Below are 20,166 nucleotides of genomic sequence, written 5' to 3' on the forward strand. Positions count from 1 at the left end.
CAAAATCAGACTGGGGCGACAATTGTTCGTCATAAAAATCACGAAGATGGTCAATCATCATTTATTGCTCGAGGCCAAAAATTCAGAGTTTAAAGAAGATAAAAATATTAAATAAATTAAAAATGCTCATAGATTTCAATTATCTTCAGAAAAGATAGCCTTTCAGAAACACGGAAACCAAGACTAATCATTGCAATTTCAATTCAATTCAAACCATTTCACTTCCAAACTCAACTGCTACATTGCCAACTTAGTTTAATATAAAAGACTTACCAGTTATGGAGTGGGATTATGGCATGGTTAAAAAGTTTAAAATTCTATTCCCTAAAGAAAGTCATTATTCAACTTTATTCTTAGTGCAGCAAGGTAATTTACACTTGCGCCGCTCTTGTCTTTAGTTAATACCGCAAAAAAAAAAAAGTAAATGCGATGCATATTTTTAGAGTTTTAATAATTAGCATTAAGGTAGTTTAGATGTTTCAATTATAATGGAACCACTATTTTAGTCTTTGTATTGAAATTGAAAAAGGTGAACAAATTCCATCCTCCGTTACAATTGCATTTATAAACTTAGGTGGTATAACGTCGTAACATGGAAAATATAACAATGTTGTGCCTTTACTCTCATCTTTAACGTTCGTTAAATCAATACTGTCTTCTTTTTCACTGCTTATTTCTCGTTCTACGAGTTCATTGAATGTTATTGAACCCTCAAAGTAGTTTTTCTCTGATAGTTTGTATGATTCAGTTAGTACCACGACGGGAACATTGTTAATATTTGCTAACATTGATATTAATGCTGAGCCTGAACGGTTCATAACATATCCATTTGAAAAAATAGCACAGGAACCAATAATAACCTTTGTTGCATATTTCAAGTGATGTGAAATACTATTTATTAAAATATAGGTTATCTTTACTCCTTTAAGAGACAATTCTCTAATAATCATTTCATTGCCCTCCTCAAAATTGTCTTCAGGGTTCACAATTATTAGTTGGAAGTTCTTTCCCATATTTACAGCCTTAAAAAATGATTTAAATACGGAACTTGAATTAGAATATGTAACGATTATATCGTTCTCAGAGATGTAATAATTTGAAACCAAATATGAAATACGTTCACATGCATTAATTATCCTCTGATAAATATATGTTTTTATGTTAGAAATAAGTTGGTTTATAATCTCACTCGAAGACTGCGATGGGTTAATATTGGCTATTTCTTTTTTAAGCCATTTAATTACGTTTCCCATGGCAATGTTATGCTGTCTTTGGATCGTTATAAATGTTATTTGCGTATCCAGGACCATTTTCAGATGTCTTTCTATACTTTTATATGGTGGGCAGAAATAGTCTTCTAGCATCTGACCAATTGCAACAAGAAGACATTTGCTCCTCATATTTGTTCCCATTATTCTCCTATCCTTCATTCTGATTCCGAGTCTTAAAACAGCGGGATGTATTTTGGATTGATCAAATCTTGAGGTTAATGATGCCAAAGCTAAACCCTTACTTGCATCCGAAACAACAGAGCAATTGAAAATGTTCTGTACAAACTGCTTCCTTTCCATTTTTTTACTAATTATTTCCGTGTCAATAAGGTCTTCTATAATGGGACAAAGTGTCAAAAGAACGAACGAAAATAAAAAAGTAAACTTAAATTTTCAGTTGATTCTATTAGGAAACACTACAAATAATCTAAAGATCTCGTATTAAATGCAATTGTAAGAACATTTATCTATTCTACCTCGTATTCGTTCCTTCTTATTTTCAATAGAGACCCAACAGTATTTATATTTCTTTTTTGGTAACCAAATTTATTGCTGTTTGAATGGGTTGACTTGCCTTCTCCAGAGTTCTGTGGAAATAATAGAGGGTATATCGATTTAGGGGAGGCGGGTGTCGTGAAACACACATCCTGTATGCCCGTTCGATAATTTTCATCAATTGAAATATCCGCATTTCCCTGTTCTTTCTCTACTTGTACAGGCTGTGAATTGGAAATTCTATTTTGATTATGAACTATTGATAGTTTTTTAACCATATCAATTGTTCCCATTATATCAAAGCTATTAGATGGAGTAATAGAGGATGATGATGTTGTACTAATGAGTGAGTCCAACATATAAGAATTAATTCTATCTTTACTCCTTAGGATATTTGAAGTATATTTGGAACGGAGCATTTGCAAATGTTTCTTTGGAACATTTATACCTAAGTTATATATTAGTGGAAAGTCTCTTAACAATATCTCTGGATGAAAGTCGGCTATCTCCTCATAAACCTTATTTTGTAATAATCTTTTAGTTGGCTCAAAATTATCAAATGACCAATCAATAACACTTTCCATTTTGGAAAAATGAGTACTTGTCTTCGCACTGTTCTCAGAAATTGAGTCATTGGAAGATCCTAGAGAGTCACTCTCTTGCTTTTGGGACTCTTCCTCTTTTAAACTTGATATAATGCTATCAAAATATGGGTGTGAAAGTGCCTCATCAGCAGAGATTCTTTTTTTTGGATTGAAACAAAGCATTTTTTCAAGAAGGTCTATTGCATCAGGACAGTCAAAGTCCGGAAATAGTGATTTAATTGATTTACCTTTAGAATATGGTAAAGTGTCAAGATATTTTCTTGCATTTCCAGTCTGTCCTTGATAAGGAAGCCAGGAATCGAGTTCTTCTTTGCTCGGGGTTCCCAAACAAGAAATTATAGCTTTTAATTGATCAAGATGATCATGACCTGCAAACAATGCACTTCTTCTAATTAGTTCAGCAAAAATACAACCTGCACTCCAAATGTCAACGGCTTTATCATATCTATTTACACATAGTATAATTTCAGGTGCTCTATACCACCTTGTTACAACATAGTCAGTTAAGTCGTCTTTAATCTTATCTAAATCACCAACATTACCCCTAGCAAGTCCAAAGTCACATATCTTTAAATCGCATGACAAATTTACGAGAATATTAGATGGTTTTAAATCGCGATGTATGACATTTACACTGTGCAAATAAGATACTCCCCTTAATATCTGGTACATAAAGTATTGAATGTGTTCATTTGTTAAATTTTGCTTGCTATATATTACTCTATGCAAGTCTGTTTCCATCAGTTGTGTTACAATGTATATATCATCGAAATTCGGTGATTCTGGTGGTAGCAAGTCAATTATACTTAGGACATTTTCATGCCGAAGTTGTTTTAACAGCTTAATTTCACGCAATATCCTCTTTGCATCTATTAAGTCCTGAAATGCATCAAATATTTTTTTTACAGCTATATATGATCCTTTTGATTTATCATAAAATGAAGCAACACATCCATATGCACCACTTCCAACCTTCTTAATAAATTTAAAATTTTCTGGTATAACATATACATTTCTGTCATCAACATTTACCCTTATATTCCTCGTGACTTTCATCATTCTACAACTATCTCAGAACTATTTACACCAGGGAATTTTGGTACATTCCATCTGAAGCTCTATTTTATTTAAGTCCCACATGCTTGAATATGTGGGCAAATGCCCGCCTCTGCAAAGGCACGACGTTTGTGAAGTGGAAGTTAAAAAATCGGGTATTTGGACAATTTTTTTTTGAAGCATCAATGAAATTTCACAAATATTTCACTCTCTAATAGTTTGAATTTACGTGAGAATTAATTTAAAATTAAGGGTAAACAAAGTTTTTATATAATAGTATAATTTAGGTCTTTGACCTATGTAACACCCCCAAAATACAAATCTTCTCATGAAATGAGTCAAAGGTTTAATAAATTGTGCATGCAAGGCGCTCATTAAATGTCTACGCGCCCAGATGAAATATGCAACCCAAAATATTTAGACGGAGTGTGCATTAAAACCGGAATATGCAATAGCCTATTTTTACACATATTTGTGTTTACTGTGGTCACAGAAAAAAGTGATTGTACATTCTAAATCGGTCTATATACATACTTTTGTACTGTTCGAAAAGGAAAGTATAATCTAAGTTTGAAATTTCACTAATGGATGGGATTTGGAAGAGATTAGTTTCAGGAGGTAGGAATCACTCGTCGAAAGAGTCAAGTAGTAACCAAAAATCAACAGTTATTAGTAGTAACACTAATATAAATAATAAAGTATCGGGGAATAACACTCCAAATCCAAACCAAACTTCGGACCATCAAAAGAGTGAAAAGCAATACAAAGAAGTTCAAGAAACTAATACTAAAATAAAATACTCTATTGACGACTTCCACTTGGTTAGGACACTTGGGACTGGATCTTTTGGAAGGGTATTCCTATCAAAATACAAACATGATGACAGTATTTTTGCTATAAAAAGGCTTAAGAAGAGTGTAATAATCCGTCAAAAGCAAGTAGATCACATTACAAATGAAAGGACAATACTTTCAAGAATTAAACATCCATTTTTAGTTAGAATGTTTGGGACCTTTAAGGATGATAGATATTTGTACATTATGATGGAATACGTTATTGGAGGTGAATTTTTCACTTATTTAAGGAGATGTAGACATTTTGATAACGAAACCTCTAGATTTTATGCTGCTCAAGTAGTTTTGATGTTTGAATATCTTCATGGAAAGAATATAATCTATAGAGATCTCAAGCCAGAAAATATACTTATTGATAGGGATGGATATTTAAAGCTTACTGATTTTGGATTTGCCAAAGCAATAGAATATAGGACATTTACATTATGTGGTACTCCTGAATATATTGCTCCTGAAGTTTTACTAAACAAGGGCCATGGGAAACCTGTTGATTGGTGGACACTTGGAATATTAATTTACGAAATGGTAGTTGGTTTTCCACCATTCTATGACGATGAACCAATGGGAATTTATCAAAAAATTTTGGCAGGAAAAATATTTTTCCCAAAATATTTTGATAAGAACTGCAAAAGTTTGGTTAAGAGATTACTGACTCCAGACCTCACTAAAAGATATGGTAACCTTAAAGGGGGGGTGAATGATATTAAGTTACATAAATGGTTCTGTAACTTTGATTTCAACTCGCTGTTATTGAAAAAAATTGACCCACCGTATATTCCAAAAATAAACTCCCATGATGACTCATCTAACTTCGAGGAGTATCCAGATAGTCACGAACAACCGAATCCAGTAGTTGGTAATTCAGATCCATTCGTTGACTGGTAAGAATTACAAGAGTTGAATATTGACTAGAGTGAAAATATTGAAGTTCTACAAAAGACTAAAGTTATTATCTTAATGTAAATGCCATTAAAATAAAACTTTTTAAATAAAATTTATATGATCAATGTTTTCTTCAAACGAATAATATAAAAAGTGGGTAAGATTGTTTTAATATCTATTAAACCTCTCCCTAATTGTGTGTTTCAGTCTTTCAATTATCAACAAAACATGTTCCTTGATTATATTTTGAATTAACAACATCACTGTAATTATATGGCATACAAGAGGAGAAAATTGTATTATTAATGTTTTTTCTTTCATTATGTAAACGTTTATCTTTCTCCAACCCTTGATGATAGTAATAGTCGTGACAAAATGAGTCATCTTCCTCGTATATTACATCATCTGAATAGAAGTCTTGTTTATTTTGATTAAAATCTCTTGAATCGTACTTTTTCTCTGAAGATTCAGGCGAAGGTCGTTCTAATTCACCTTTGTAACTTTCAGTTAATTCTTTACTATCATTCCCTAAACAACAATAAATCAGCTTATTTGATTCGTGAGAATCTCTTGAATCATCTAAATAGTTTTCAACATACCTTCTTTGTCCATATGAACTTGATGAAGGTAAGGCGGAACGCCTATTTTGGGGGTATTCTGCCTGAATTGTACAGAAGGAAGCCGATGTTCCTGAACAAATTGGAGCAATACAATTTCCTGTAATATGGGGATGTCTCATATTTGGCCTTGCGGATGTATCATTATTGTGATTTTGTTGATTCTGAACACAATTGCCAATGTTACTACTTGCACTGTAAAATTGATTGTATTGAGGTTTTGAGTTTTGAATGTTGTTAGAATAGAAATTATTATTTTGATTCCTTCTTGACTCAAATCTTCTCCTTTTCTTATCTCTTCTCTTTTTTGCCATGCGCCTTCCTGTTAAAAAGAATGCTCTGCAAGGATAAATGCAACACTTTAGGCATGGTATTAAACACCCAAATATTGGATTTATATCTCTAAACTCTTCATCATCTTCATATTTATTCTGTTTACAATTTTCCTTTTTTGTGCCTTTTAAGTCTGCAACCTGATAAATGCCACGTTCCTCTTCTTCACGGTGTTTACTCAACATCTAGACAAAATATAAAGAAAGCAAGTGATCAGAATTAAAAACCGAAAGATTCTAAATTTATAAAAACTAAAGAAGAGAGTAAACTCCATACAAACTGCCTTCCTGTTCCAACCCTAATTTTTTCATTCATTCCCAACCCAATTTGTAGAGGTTTGACTAAATGATCCATACCCATACATTTAAAGAGAAAAAATAAAAAATGACAAAATAATTAATTATTCAAATAATTAATAAATAACAAAATTAATTCACATCTATAACTATTTTATTCATCATCATCTTCTATATCCTCATCCCCATCTCCATCTCCACTGATTGATTGCAATCCGTTATCCCGATTTATTAATCCAGGTATTGTCCATTGTTTGTTGTTCTCAATTTCAATTGCACGCTTCAATGCATTATTTTTTTCAATTTCAAATATTTTCTTGCTTTCTTCGTTGGTAAATTCTTTGATTTGTATTAGGAAATCATGCAATACTCTTTGAAATTCAATAATTGTTTTACTATGCACAGCATTAAATAGTTCAATAATAAATGCTTCCACTTGTTCTTTTTGAACAGTAATAAATGAACCAATCAACAATTCTGCTGTATATTCCATAACTCGAGCTTTTGTTATCTTACATACATTGCCTTCACAAATGCTACACTGTATTTGCATGTTAGTCAAGCTCGAGGCTCCAGAATAATTACCTGCCATTAAGGAAAATTCAATTATCTTAATTAGTTCAAAGAGTATCATTGTTTGATACTGAAAACCTGATGTGTGTAAGGTATCGGTTAAAACACTAAATATCTCTCGAATTAACGAAAAATAGAATGCATGACAAAATTGTGATAGTGCATTTACTTGTATAATTGGATGTGAAGAGACCACTTCCTTATTATTCGTGATCAAATTTATTAGCAGATTGTAAAATACAACCAAACCTTTCTCGGCCATATTCGGTTGTTCATGCCTAATTGCCCAAATAATACTTTCTACATATAGGGTTAATATATTCCCTGGCAAATTAAAGAGTTGCATGAAACAAAATTCATTACAATCAGATAAAAAGTTGAAGAAATTTTCTCTATGGTCAGGATATGCATGAAAATTATCTTTAATCATTGAAAGGGTGCATTCAAATATGTGGAAAATGATGGTGTTAAAGAAATCTCCGTTAATTCTGACAATATCATTCAAGCATACAACAACTGTACTTGAAAGTGAAAGAACGTTAGCCTCTTTAACATCAGATATGCACGCATGATAATCTTCAAGAATCGGAATTATAATTGGTTGAACAAAATATTGAAACATCTCAGAACCTGAAATATTATTGTATGCAATCGATTGCAATTCAGTAATGTAACCTGTAGAGTTTTTGTTCTCGCTTAATTTCAATTTTTTTCTAGGAGCAACAAACTTAATAAATGAATTAAGCAATTTTATTATCTCCCTCTTTGAAATTCTTAATTGCTTTATATGAGCATGAGAAACCACCAAACTTCCTCTTTGTTGTACTTCTTTTGAAATGAAATTAGAATACAATTTATATATATCTACCAAGTGTGAGCTTCTCTCTATTAAAACACGTGCAAACCCCACTCCACAACTAGATGCAATTGTTTCCATAATACGAACAATTATTACTAATTTCTGTGAGAATTCCATTGAACATAGTTCATTTATCATAGGTTCATTATCTCCAAATGATCTTAAATCGTTTAACTTTGATACAACATCGTTCCAATAGAGAACGTCGAATATTTTCAATAATTCAGTAATGTACATATACTGTTCATCAACATCTTTAAGTGAGTATATTGTAAGAGAAATTCCTTGTATCAGAATAATAATTTGCTTGTCATCTAAATGTTGTCTTAATTCTTGTGAGTATATAATCATATACTTCAGGAACTTTAATTCTTCACAACCACCATCAATGTTTCCCAAATTTAATTCGTATAAAATACTTCGATTATTACCGGACCCATTTCCAACATAATTATTCGAACCCATTGATTTCTTGCATTTCATTGATATTTTTAGAAATGCTTCACATGCCATATCTTTTACCCCGGGAAATGTTTCATGCATAAATTCAAATAACTTGTTGATGACTGTCTGTAAGAATTTCCAATGATCTTTTAAAAATCTCGGATATTGACCTACGACATACATTACACAGCTAGCAACAGCTGCCTTATTTGCTTTACCTCTCTTTCTCTCACAAAGCATAAGTAAAGATTTTATTACCTCAATAATTAATCTTCTCTCAATGCATTTACTCAAGGTACCACTTATACTTCCAACTGCCCAGCAAAGCCTATTGAGCTTAATTGGATTCCATTGGTTCCCATTTGTTGTATTGCAAGAGCAAGATAGCCCACAATTGACGCACAAAGATTCAAATTCTTCTTGAAGTAATTGCATTATTATTTTCTCCATGTGGTTTTGACCTAAATTGCTTAAATAGATGAGTATCTCACGCAAAGTTTTATATAGCGATATTTCGTCTGTGTCTGGAATATTCTCACGAGATACTTCACCAGTTTCAGGATCAATAGCAATATAAACTTCTTGAGGTTTTGCCATTCTGCATATTATCATCTTCCTAACATCACATAAAAGGGGCTGGTAATGAGCCAATCTATTGCTGTATTCTTCAGGGTTGCTGAATGGATTTTCTTGTTTATATACTTCCGTTGAATCCATAGTTCCATACGACTCACTATTTAATAGAAACAAAGGTGAATTAATTTGTGAACCTGAAGAACCGTCATTTAATTTCTTTTTTGAGTTTTCCAATACTTCGTAAACAAGTTGTTGGGTAAAATGAAGCCAAAAATCAATGCAAACTTTAAATACTTCTTCATTTTGTATGTAACTTATTTTTACCATCCGGTCTAAGGCAAAGTCAAGACATTGAATAGTTTCTGGGTATTTCTCACAAATAATCAGTCTATGATTTTTTATAAAACTAGAAAGTAATATAGCAATATAATTAAAATATCTTTCATAATATAGTCTCATACTCGTTGACATATCTGGAATATTATCATAAAAAACATATTCATTTGGAACCTCTTTTATGCGATTCACAATTGAAACCCAAATATTTACCATTTGATCTTCTATATTTTTTTTAATATTTCCATTATTATCCTTTACAGTGTCTTCAAATTTTAGCGAGGCTATCTCTGTCAAACATCTTATAGATTCAAGTCTAAAAGAGGGGTTACTCCAAAAATGATCCAAAAGAAGTTGAAGTAGGTTATATTGGATTGAATTATTGGAAATATTTATTGTTTGTGATAGCTGTAATCTTAAATCACATTCTAAAATGTAACATAGAGGGATCCATTTTAAGTAGTGGCATAGACATTGTAACGAGGAAACTACCAGATTTACCTTAATATTCTGTGGATTTTCTATATAAGATGTTAGTACAAAGAGTATAAGTGAGAATATCTGTGGGAATTGCTGGTTCAAAATATTCATTAACTTTTCAACTTTTTTTGAAACCATTTGATCTTCCCCAAAATCAAAAACTTCCTCGCTTAATAATTTTAAAAGTTTCATTGTATTTTCGCATATATACTGATTTGTTTTAGAGGCACTGCATATTTCAAATATGAAGTTTTCCCAATTATCAGGCCACTCTTGTTTAACTATCATTATCAGTGTCTCATTTGTTTTATTTAAGAAGTGCTTATTTTCAGTAAGTACTTTTTCATCTTGGCAAAGTTCAATACAAAGCTCTGTAATGTACTGCTTTATTCCAGTTTTTTGGTCAATTGGTAGTATTTTCCACTGAAATTGAATACATTTCTCCAAAATACTCAATGCAAAAAATTTTGTGTTGAAACTTTTGCTTAATTGTAAAATATTACCTACAACTCTCCAAGAGTCTGCTTTTTGTTTTAACTCGGTTAGTAATTTATCTGCAACAATCCTATCCCCAGGGTGTAAACCATACATAATCCCCACCAATTCATCCAGTATCTCGACCCTCTTTAAATCATATGGTTGAGAAAAATCTAATAATGACGAAATATCCATTGTGAAAATAAAAGATAGCAAACCGTTAGAACACTTTTTTTATCAATGATATATTTTCATCAATAATCTATTTGGATTTTTTAAATCTTAATTGTTATGTAGAAAAAAGTTTTACTTTTCAGGGACTCACAAACGCCCCAATAACATTAATAATTTGGTATTTAGTAATTTTCATTATCTATTGTCTACTTGTTTACAGTAAAATAGAGCCAAAATATTTGAACAATACCGCCTAAAAAAATTAATTATGGTCTTAACTGACGTTTTATGTTTTCTACATAATTTTGCGATTTTTCTCCAAATATTTTAGGCAAAATCACTTTTAAAGTAATGAATGAAGGATTTACAAATATTCTCTGGTAACTGCTCATCTATTGTGGGTTCTTACTTTGGTAAGAACTTTATTGAAAATCACGAATTCAAAGATCGAGAAATTGAAATAAACTTTTCCGAATCAAAAAATGATTGCGTTTCAAATATTAATTCAGTCGCCGTTTTTGATTCAAACTTTGAAGATTTTAGATTGGATTTGGAGAATTTAGATGGTAAACTCGTAGATTCGTGTAATTCAAACTCACTATTTACTTCAATGGTGAAAAACAATTTTGATGATACTTTTAGAGAAACAATAAAAGAAGATGTATATATGAAATCTATATGGGGGGGAAATATTGAAGTTTTTGAACAATTTGATTCCAATAATAAATATTCAACAAAGATGGCCCGTTTTCACTTGAAAAACATATTTGGAGAAAAGAACATTAAATCACTCAAAATAAAAAATTCGAGTTTTGAAAAAAATACGCGTAAAAGAATTCTCAGTAATTGTTACAATACTTTAAATTTAAGCGATACACGTATTAATGATCAAATTGAAGATGTTATTGAAAATTTAAGGCATGAACTTGAAAGCTTAGACTTAATTAAAGCATTTTATTTCATACTCGATGCAGATAGTGTTTATGGAGATGTTTCAAAAACAATTATGGATTATTTGCAAGATGAAGCACCAAGTTCACGAAAGCCTTCTATAATGCTGTTATCAATTAATTCCGATTCCATTTTTAGTGATATTTTAAATTTTTCTGTAGCAAAGTGCTTAGTTGATCATAATGAAAGTTCAGGCGATATTTGGTTAATGAACATGTTAGGCATGAAAGATATTATTCATAATTCCAACTTTGTTTCTTCTATTAATCCATATTCCCTTTCAGCAATTGCATTGGATCAGATAATCAAAATAAGTAATACCTCTTATAATTCATATAATGTACCATTTGATATATTTAACGATTATGTAAATCATCCTTTTAGAAATATTGCATCTTTGATTTACAAAAATGAAATAGATAAATTTAAAACGCAAATTTCTGGTAACTCTATTGAGTGTGTATGTAAGGATTATTTTATCGATTTTTGCCAAACGGGATTCCATGATTTGAATTCGCTCAACAAACATAGCATATTATCCTTTACCTCAGGTAAAAAAGATGTATTAAAATCAAAACAAACTAATAGTAAAATAATAGATAATATTATTGCTAATACTGAGTGCTTTTTCGAAGAAAATAAGGCACTATATTTTGGAAAGAACTATGAAATTTCAAGCATTATACATCCTATTTGTTGCATAGAAAAGTGCAATTTATTAAATGGGATTTTAAAAAGTTCTGTTGAATGTAAAAAAAAAACAAGTAGTATTAGTACCATTAAATATTATTTCGGATTAGAAGATGAAGAAATAACTTCCACAATAGAAAGAATTTTAGATTGGAAGGATGAAAGTTCACATTTCTAAGTGTTCAGAAGATGTATAGAATCTTTGTTTTCAACTGCTAAAATCCCAAGTTTATGATTTACTCTAATCCTACTGTTTTCCAAGCCATTAATATCAATTATTTTACTCGAAACGTATCTCTTTTTCAGCATGTCAAATGATTTAATTCCATTCTCTTCCAATATGAATGCTGTATTTGCTTCGTTGTTTATTGATGCTGATATTGCACCTTTGTTTTCTTGGTTTTTTGGAACTAAACATATTTTTTCTCCGTTTGAGATATTTAAAATGAGTAACTCAGATCTAGAAACAATATATATATTATCAAATGTTTGTACTATATTTGGAGTTCCAGTACCACCAAAACCAGTAAAAACCACGTCAGGATTGATTACTAAACTCAATTCAACAATCGGAGAATTACAAATAGAGTAGAGTGCAAGGCATTTGCTTGTTCTTATATCCCAAATAGATATGCAACCGTTATTTAGGCCACCTATCGCAATTTTTTCACTGCTATTATAAATTACTCTTTTTACAAAACTTTTGTTATTATTAGAAAAATACTTAATTGTCCTTTCTGACTTTAAACCATGAATCTTCATAGAGCCATCATATGAACCTGATAAAATACAAGTTCCATCACTATTGAATCTGAAATCTGTAATATAATTTTCGTGCACATTCTCCATAGATATGATAAATGTAGAACTCAAGGAACACCATATTTTTATGTCTATATTCTCACTTGTACTTGCAATCAAAAAGTTTTTCTCAAAGTATTCAGCATTTGAAGCTTGGGAATCAAAAAGTTTGCTATCTTTTAGTTTCATTGTCGATAAGCATAGTACGGCTTTCTCTTTATTGGAGTGGACATAAAACTTTGAATTTTTGTTCGATTTATCGAAAATATTCTCAAAACAGTCTCCAATGAAAATATAACCCTTTGAGGTTCCAGCTATTAATTTTTCACCATCTGGAGAAAATGATATGCATCTAATTTCTCCAGTATCACTAATTTCAGTTTTGTGAATAAATTCACTTGAAAAAAGTTCATATCTTTGGGCTTTTTTTTTTTTTTCATTGTCAGGTCTCTGATTTGAACGTGCTCCTAAATTGAAAATATTATAGCCGTCATTATCTCTTACAAAGTTTATGGTTTCACCTAAATCATTCGATTTTACAACATTTAATGCAATACCTATTATCTCAAGTAGTTTAAACGGTGGTAATTCATCAACATATTCTAGTAACAGTGAAGAAATACGTTTTCTTGAGTTGATCATATCACCATCTTCTATGTAATTTGTTTTCACAAACTTATAAATCGGTGAATAATCACATTCATCGGTATCACTATTTGAAATGTGTCTTGTTATTTCAATTGATCTTTCAATTACTTCCGAAAAACTTTCATATTTCTCTGGGTTTGAAATTCTCAAGTGCTTTTTTAAAGGTTCAGAGTTCTCCATTAATAATTTTGCAAGATATGGTTCTTTTAATTCCAAAAGTTCAAGTAATATATGCTCGAAAATAATCACGAGCAGATTAACAGGCAATTTAAGATATTTAATTAAAAATAATAAATCACCCCATGAACCGGAGATGACTTTATTCTCAATGTCATCTAGTTTCTTAACACCATTTAAATACACGTTGCTTTCTCTTTGGAGTGAAAAAAAAGTGTCCTCAAACCCATTTTCTAGTAGGAATTGGAGAATTAACTTAATAACACTGTCTCTTGAAATATCTATTGGGTTCATTCTGAATCGTTATTTTTCGGGAACACATTTTGCGCTAAAACAAAATGTAAAAATAGCAGAAAATGCAACAAAATAAAAAGACTATTTAGAAAAAAAAGAAAATATTGACACCATATTATCAATTAAATTATTATAAAACCGTTATTTCTTGAATAAAATGTTTGAAAAACGATCCTAATGAATTCTCAAAAAATTTATTTTCAATAAGAGCTCCAAATACATAGTCAGGTGATTTAACTACATTTTCAAGATAAATTGTGGAATAAAGTTGCCTATTAGTGTAACATATTTGTCAAAGTTACTAGAAAAAAAACATCTAAACTTACTTTAGTAGTTCGTTTCCATAGTATACCGAAGGATTAGTCATTAGTATAAACTGAAAAATATTAATAGTTTTCTTTTCATTATTATCTGCGAACATACCTTGTGTCCAGAAAGTGTTTCAAAGCAAAATAGCTTGTACATTGGAGTTGTATATGAATTAAATCTGGTAGAATAATAATTGAAATAAAAAAATCTCGCATAAGCTTACCCCTCATTCTCTGCATTTACGTTGGGAATCAGTCTTTTGCAGAAAGACTTCATAGAAAATAATAAACCATTGAGTAGTTTGATCTGCCTGAAATACCTTTTCGGGCTAAATTTTTTATTTGATGTTCTTAAGTCGCAACACTCTACTCTTGTTGATGGTTTTGAGAGGAAGTTCCTATAAATATCATTTTATTTAGTTACTGTGTGATAATAAAGTTAATTAAACCAACCTCCAGTAATTTGTTGCTTCTGCTTCAACCACGTTCAAGTGGAATACACATGTTTGCCTATGAAAAATTGTCAAACAATATATTGAAGAATCTACAGAATCATTTGAAGTCATTTAAACTTTTAAGTAAATGAAATATCGAAACAAATTCAATACAATGGCGGTATATTAGAGGAAGTTTGAATTAAAACGTTCGTGATCTCACAAAATAAATTCACTGTAAAATTGATATTGGGAAAATATTACTTAAATGAATTCGAATTTGTCTTCCCATATGGACCCCACTTCTCCTATTAGAAAAAATTCTTTCTCTAGTAACTCTGTTTTAAACCTGATCCCAGAGCAAGATTTAAATACGATTCGCACAATATCTAATATATGTAATGGATTGACGTTTGTAAGTGGTGTTATTTTACCAGAGAATCAAGAAAATGCGTCGGATGAATCTGAAAATGCTAACATTCTACATCCAAACAATTCACATCACTTTTATGTAGACGAAAAAGGGATTGGAGTCTCCAGAATGTTTAAAATCGAAGAACTTCTGAAAACTCTAAAGTTTAATTGGGAAAATATAAAATTAAAAAATAATTCAAATAAAATGAATATAGAGCGTATGGAATTCAATAGGATACAATTTATAAAAAATACTACCGAGTTACAAAAGGTGTGCGATCATTCACTTTCAGTTTTAAGAAGTCTTGAGTCTCAGACAAAAATGATTGAAGAATACATTTATCCATATCAGCAATATAATGTAATATATCATAAACTACAGAACGACAGATTTGTTTACAACTTAAATGAGGTTTCCAGTTGTTTCGAGGTAATTGATAACTCAATAAATTTTTTTCAAGAACATAGTGAACTAAAACATAGTGACTATTATACTGAAGGATACAAAAAATTGAGAATTAGACTTTGTAATATGATGAAAATTTTTATGAAAAATATTCTATATGATAACGTTTTAAGAAATAGTGTTGAACACGAAATATCTGAAAATACAAACTTGCGACAAATATCAACATCCGGTAGTTGTAATGAAAACAAGTCTAATGACCAAAACATGTCTTTATATTACACGAAGTTAAGGGCAAAGGGTACTAACTTCAATAAATACCTAAAATTGTTGATTCAAAGGTTTTATATAACTCATCAAAATGATGTTTATAAATCAACACTAAAAGAAATGGAAAACATATATATTAATTACAGGCTTTCTGATGAATACTTTGGAATAAAAGTATTTGTAAAGTGTCAGAGTAATGAAAGCTACTTCAATAAAAATTCACAGAACTGTCTAACACTGAATTTGAAGAACTATACTAAATTAGCTTTGAAGTACTGTAAGTGTGAATGGATCTCCTACAATTCATTTTTCAACTATGACGAAATAAAAAATAGAAATGAGTTAATGTTCCCAGAATTATTCAGATTTAAATATGCTAATCAAATTGAAAGAAAATCATTCGATTACGAAACTGTAGGCCCAAATAGTAATTTAAATTTTGCAGTGCTTATAGAAAGATTTGGAGAAGAATATTGTACAAGATTTGGTTCTCATATAAAGGAAGTATGCTTCGACCCTGAAATACTTAGAGAATCAATTAACTATTTATCTCAAGATATTTTAAATATATCAAATGAATTATATCAAACAATTTACTTCCCCGACATATATTTATCTGCCTTCCTTCATTTTGTTGTCAAGTTACAAACAGTTTTAATTGAGCAACTACTTTTCAGCACGGAAACATTTATAAAGAAAAATATTGACGAATATGAATTAAAGGAAAATGAACTGAATTATCCGGAGATACTTTATAGTCAGAACGTTGATAGGAAACTAATAAGGAGTCTTCATTCTTTATCTAATTCACCTGAAAATAGAAAAGACAACACAAATTTAGATAATAGCCAAGAGAAGACAGATGGTATTATAAGTTTTGACGACGAAAATAATAAATCAAAATCTAAATTGAATAAAGATGTTTCTAGTGATAATTTATGTGAAACAGAAGTGTTAACAAATCTATCTTTTCCCCCTAATACAATCAGACTTCAAACAAGTAGTGATTTTGATGATAACAATTGTGAAGATGATTATTTTTGTTATTCTAGGAATGATGAAAATTTAAAAGTAGAAAGTGCAATTCATTCGAATTCTAATAATTATTCAAATACCAATACAGTAAAAGTTAGTATTGGTAGTCACCCTGTTGTAAAAAATTCATTGTTAGCACTTTCATACATACACTGTATTGTCCCTAATTCCACATTTATATATTTAAATAAATTAATAATTCAAAAGTGTTGCAATAAGTTAATCTCTGCAAAAAATTATATTGGAAGCAACTTATATAAAAGTGACAAGATATCAAAACTTTATCATTGTAATCTATTCATCATTAGAAATCTATTATATTTAAAATATGAACTTATCATTGTTTGTAAACAGAGTTATATAAAAGAGAGTGAAGAAATGGGATTAATTGTAAACATGGGTGTTTCTTCACAATTAAATGAAAATGGGGATTTAAACTTTAACAATATTAAAATAGATGAGAATTCAATAGGTAATTCATCTTCTGTTGAAATATTGTTAGAGTCTATTACCGATATTATAGACGTTGCGATGAATAACCATCTTGAGGATCTAATAAACAATATATGCTCAAACATAAGCTTACCACTCACAAAAATAGTGCTTCAGGTTCATCCAGAGATTCAAGAAAATGATATATGCGAGTTGCAATGTACAAACCACAGTTATATCAAGGATTCAATTAATTCGTTTTGGAAAAATCTTAGATTCCATGTGAATGATTACATTCTGAAATATATGAACATTTATCTATCTATTGCTGGGAGACAAGAAATGGAAGCCCTTTTTTCGCAAATTTGTGACTTAATTAATAGCTTTCAGAGTAAAAACGAACAAGAAATTGATTCAAAGAAAATAATCTCTAATGAAGGTTGTAAGAGAATAGGGTCATTTACGAGGCACTTTTCAGAAGGTGAATTTGAAAAATTGCATTTAAATAACGTAATTTCTTCTATTATTCCGAGTTCTCAGTACATCTTCCTAGCGATAAAAAAATTGTTACTTGAAGGCGTCATTTATGAATTTGACCATGTTCTCCACAAGAGATTAGGAATTGAAAAAAGCGTTGTTGAAAACGAACTGGGATGGAAACTCTCAGAAATTTTGGATTTTCTAGGATTGGTGGAAGAGAAACTCAATGAAGAAAACACAAGTGGATAGTCAATAATTATTTCAATTTTAACTCTTGATTTCCAACTGCCTGAAACCTTTATTCTACTTTGTTTCTTTGAAATTTAATTGAGTAGTCATCGGCTATTTCTTGTATCTTTTTTACTAGTTGTGCCTCGTTGTTCAACATTTCATTATATTCTAACTTAAGTTCATTTAACTTTCTCAATGAATCAGACATTTTGTCAAAGACTAGAAGCTGTAGCTCTTTAATGAGAGTATTATTATCATGTAAAGAAATGTCACCTAATTTAATATATTCCCTCGAATTTTCTTCATTTGAACGTGTTGATACAAAACTCGTTCTACTTAAGTGTTTATCTATGGAATTATTTAAGTCATTCATTTTGTGCTGCGAATTATTTTCTTTCTCTTCTGTAGAGTTAACTTCAAAAAGATCAGCTTGATCACTTCTTATTCGTGTCGAATTTTCTGATGTTATTTGACTGATTGAATCTATTACTTCATGTATCGTCTGGTACAGATCATCTATCAAGCTCAAACCATGATTTAAGGAATTAACGCTTTCCTTGCTTGAATAGTTACTATTATATATCAATCCTGATATGTCTGTTTGTATTGATGAATCTTGTTTGGGACCACTAATTTTATTTTTGTAATAATATCCATTTATTCCTAGGTTACAAGTACAAGTTGGAACTTCAGCTTTTTTCATTTCAGATGATGGTTGGTTTGATATTTTAACTTTTATATTTTTAGCACGATTTGCATACTTTAAGGTATTATGAGACTCTTCAAATGTTTTTGAAGACGGAGAAATATTTGCAATCATGACTACAAAACATTTTTCTCCTTCCAGGCTATTCTTAAGAATGTGTGTCAATTTTGAATCCCTATATTTAACATGGCATTTAGTATCGCTCTGGCTTGATGCAACGAAACCGTCTATATTTGGGCTTGCAGATGCCAAAGAATTTATACAATTCGCTAGTGCAAGTAATGAACGATTAATATGCGCTCCCTCAGTAAGTCTCATTCCCCTGTTTTGGGTTGCGCTTGCTCTTTCAGAGCCTGCAAGATCAATGAAAGAAACTTTGCACCAAAGTTGAGTATTGGAAGCACTGTTAAATGAAGGTTTATATAATTTGTCAGCAGGAAAATGTTCGTTCTTGTAATTATTGCTTCTAACAAACTTGTTTGAATTGGCTGACTTTTTTCCATCTACAAAAATAGATAGTTGAAAGATAGCATGACTTCTAGAAGAAACGTTATTAGCTGCTGTTTGTTCGATTTTTCTGTGTTTATTCCCGAAATTCAATGCTTGTATCCCTTCTTTACTGTCATTAATTAATAATTGAGTAAGGTTACTAACTTGTATATTTGATTGATCCTCCAAAATCTCACATGAATATTGACTATTATTAACATTCACATTATTGGATGGATTCAACAAGTCTCTAATTGTTTCATTATATATTTCCATGTACGAAGCAGTAACGAAAAAATTCTGATTTTTCTTTGTTCCAATACAATCCTCATTTTCGTCATTCAAGTTTCCAAAATCATCACTTCCTTTTACCCATTCACAGTTTGAAAGATGCTCAAATGCCTCATTTATTCCCCTAATTACGATTCCTGGATTTTTCTCATTTCCAATTATAGTGTAAGTCTTTCCGGTTCCAGTTGCACCGTAAACAAAAATTGTTAGATTAATGCCATTAGATATTGAATCCTTAAGAAAGTTACAAACAGAAATATTATAAACAGTTTCTTGGTCAGATATAGGGGGGAAAATATGATCAAATGTATATTCGTAGTACCTTGTTTGTTGCGAAAGCAAATATGTATTCTTTTTTCCTGGTTTCGAAATTATTACCTTTTGATTGCTCCTGACATCAATGATATCCTCATCATCACTCCCTTCTATGTTTGGCCTTATTCTAAGAACAACCCTAACCCTTTCCATAATTATAAGTACTAAGTGATATATCTCTACATATATATTTACATTAACGGTACGTTATTTCCCCACACGCGGCCAATATTAATTTTGTGCTATATTCAAAATTGCATGTATATGTACATGCAGAACTGTGAGGGTAAAAAAATGCTGATGATAAATAAATAAATTAAAAAATGGCAAATAGAATCGATGTGATCGAATAAACATACCTCACATTTTAAAAGTAGAGAGGCCAAGAGATTTAGATGTAAGGCAATTAAAATTTAACTGAATTTCCAATAATAAAGTTGTAAAGACAAATTAGGGAAATGCAATA

The 20,166-nt window shown here is 30.5% G+C and overlaps 10 protein-coding genes across 10 annotated transcripts; 3 read left to right on the forward strand and 7 right to left on the reverse strand.

Annotated features, from left to right (window-relative positions):
- Positions 1–497: 497 nt before the first annotated feature.
- On the reverse strand, positions 498–1,571 carry FG379_001358 (guanine nucleotide exchange factor eIFB delta chain; the record flags this gene model as incomplete). Its single annotated transcript, XM_067326961.1, has 1 exon — positions 498–1,571. The coding sequence occupies one exon, from the start codon at positions 1,569–1,571 to the stop codon at positions 498–500; it is 1,074 nt and encodes a 357-aa protein (XP_067183867.1).
- A 167-nt stretch (positions 1,572–1,738) lies between these two features.
- Positions 1,739–3,427, reverse strand: FG379_001359 (MAPK protein; the record flags this gene model as incomplete). The annotated part of the gene is made up of 1 exon (XM_067326962.1): positions 1,739–3,427. The coding sequence occupies one exon, from the start codon at positions 3,425–3,427 to the stop codon at positions 1,739–1,741; it is 1,689 nt and encodes a 562-aa protein (XP_067183868.1).
- Positions 3,428–4,011: 584 nt separating this feature from the next.
- Positions 4,012–5,166, forward strand: FG379_001360 (kinase; the record flags this gene model as incomplete). Its single annotated transcript, XM_067326963.1, has 1 exon — positions 4,012–5,166. One exon carries the CDS (start codon positions 4,012–4,014, stop codon positions 5,164–5,166), a length of 1,155 nt encoding a protein of 384 aa, XP_067183869.1.
- Positions 5,167–5,374: 208 nt separating this feature from the next.
- Positions 5,375–6,298, reverse strand: FG379_001361 (uncharacterized protein; the record flags this gene model as incomplete). Its single annotated transcript, XM_067326964.1, has 1 exon — positions 5,375–6,298. One exon carries the CDS (start codon positions 6,296–6,298, stop codon positions 5,375–5,377), a length of 924 nt encoding a protein of 307 aa, XP_067183870.1.
- A 265-nt stretch (positions 6,299–6,563) lies between these two features.
- FG379_001362 (exportin 1) lies at positions 6,564–10,349 on the reverse strand (the record flags this gene model as incomplete). The annotated part of the gene is made up of 1 exon (XM_067326965.1): positions 6,564–10,349. The coding sequence occupies one exon, from the start codon at positions 10,347–10,349 to the stop codon at positions 6,564–6,566; it is 3,786 nt and encodes a 1,261-aa protein (XP_067183871.1).
- A 334-nt stretch (positions 10,350–10,683) lies between these two features.
- Positions 10,684–11,948, forward strand: FG379_001363 (uncharacterized protein; the record flags this gene model as incomplete). Its single annotated transcript, XM_067326966.1, has 2 exons — positions 10,684–11,866; positions 11,923–11,948. 2 exons carry the CDS (start codon positions 10,684–10,686, stop codon positions 11,946–11,948), a joined length of 1,209 nt encoding a protein of 402 aa, XP_067183872.1.
- A 195-nt stretch (positions 11,949–12,143) lies between these two features.
- FG379_001364 (WD0 repeat) lies at positions 12,144–13,889 on the reverse strand (the record flags this gene model as incomplete). Its single annotated transcript, XM_067326967.1, has 1 exon — positions 12,144–13,889. One exon carries the CDS (start codon positions 13,887–13,889, stop codon positions 12,144–12,146), a length of 1,746 nt encoding a protein of 581 aa, XP_067183873.1.
- Positions 13,890–14,126: 237 nt separating this feature from the next.
- On the reverse strand, positions 14,127–14,763 carry FG379_001365 (uncharacterized protein; the record flags this gene model as incomplete). Its single annotated transcript, XM_067326968.1, has 5 exons — positions 14,127–14,190; positions 14,216–14,265; positions 14,313–14,376; positions 14,422–14,595; positions 14,651–14,763. 5 exons carry the CDS (start codon positions 14,761–14,763, stop codon positions 14,127–14,129), a joined length of 465 nt encoding a protein of 154 aa, XP_067183874.1.
- Positions 14,764–14,899: 136 nt separating this feature from the next.
- FG379_001366 (uncharacterized protein) lies at positions 14,900–17,917 on the forward strand (the record flags this gene model as incomplete). Its single annotated transcript, XM_067326969.1, has 1 exon — positions 14,900–17,917. One exon carries the CDS (start codon positions 14,900–14,902, stop codon positions 17,915–17,917), a length of 3,018 nt encoding a protein of 1,005 aa, XP_067183875.1.
- A 49-nt stretch (positions 17,918–17,966) lies between these two features.
- FG379_001367 (uncharacterized protein) lies at positions 17,967–19,853 on the reverse strand (the record flags this gene model as incomplete). The annotated part of the gene is made up of 1 exon (XM_067326970.1): positions 17,967–19,853. One exon carries the CDS (start codon positions 19,851–19,853, stop codon positions 17,967–17,969), a length of 1,887 nt encoding a protein of 628 aa, XP_067183876.1.
- Between the last annotated feature and the right edge of the window lie 313 nt (positions 19,854–20,166).

Source organism: Cryptosporidium bovis, assembly GCF_009768925.1.
Source record: "Cryptosporidium bovis isolate 45015 chromosome Unknown contig_21, whole genome shotgun sequence".
In the NCBI taxonomy this organism is placed as follows: domain Eukaryota; phylum Apicomplexa; class Conoidasida; order Eucoccidiorida; family Cryptosporidiidae; genus Cryptosporidium; species Cryptosporidium bovis.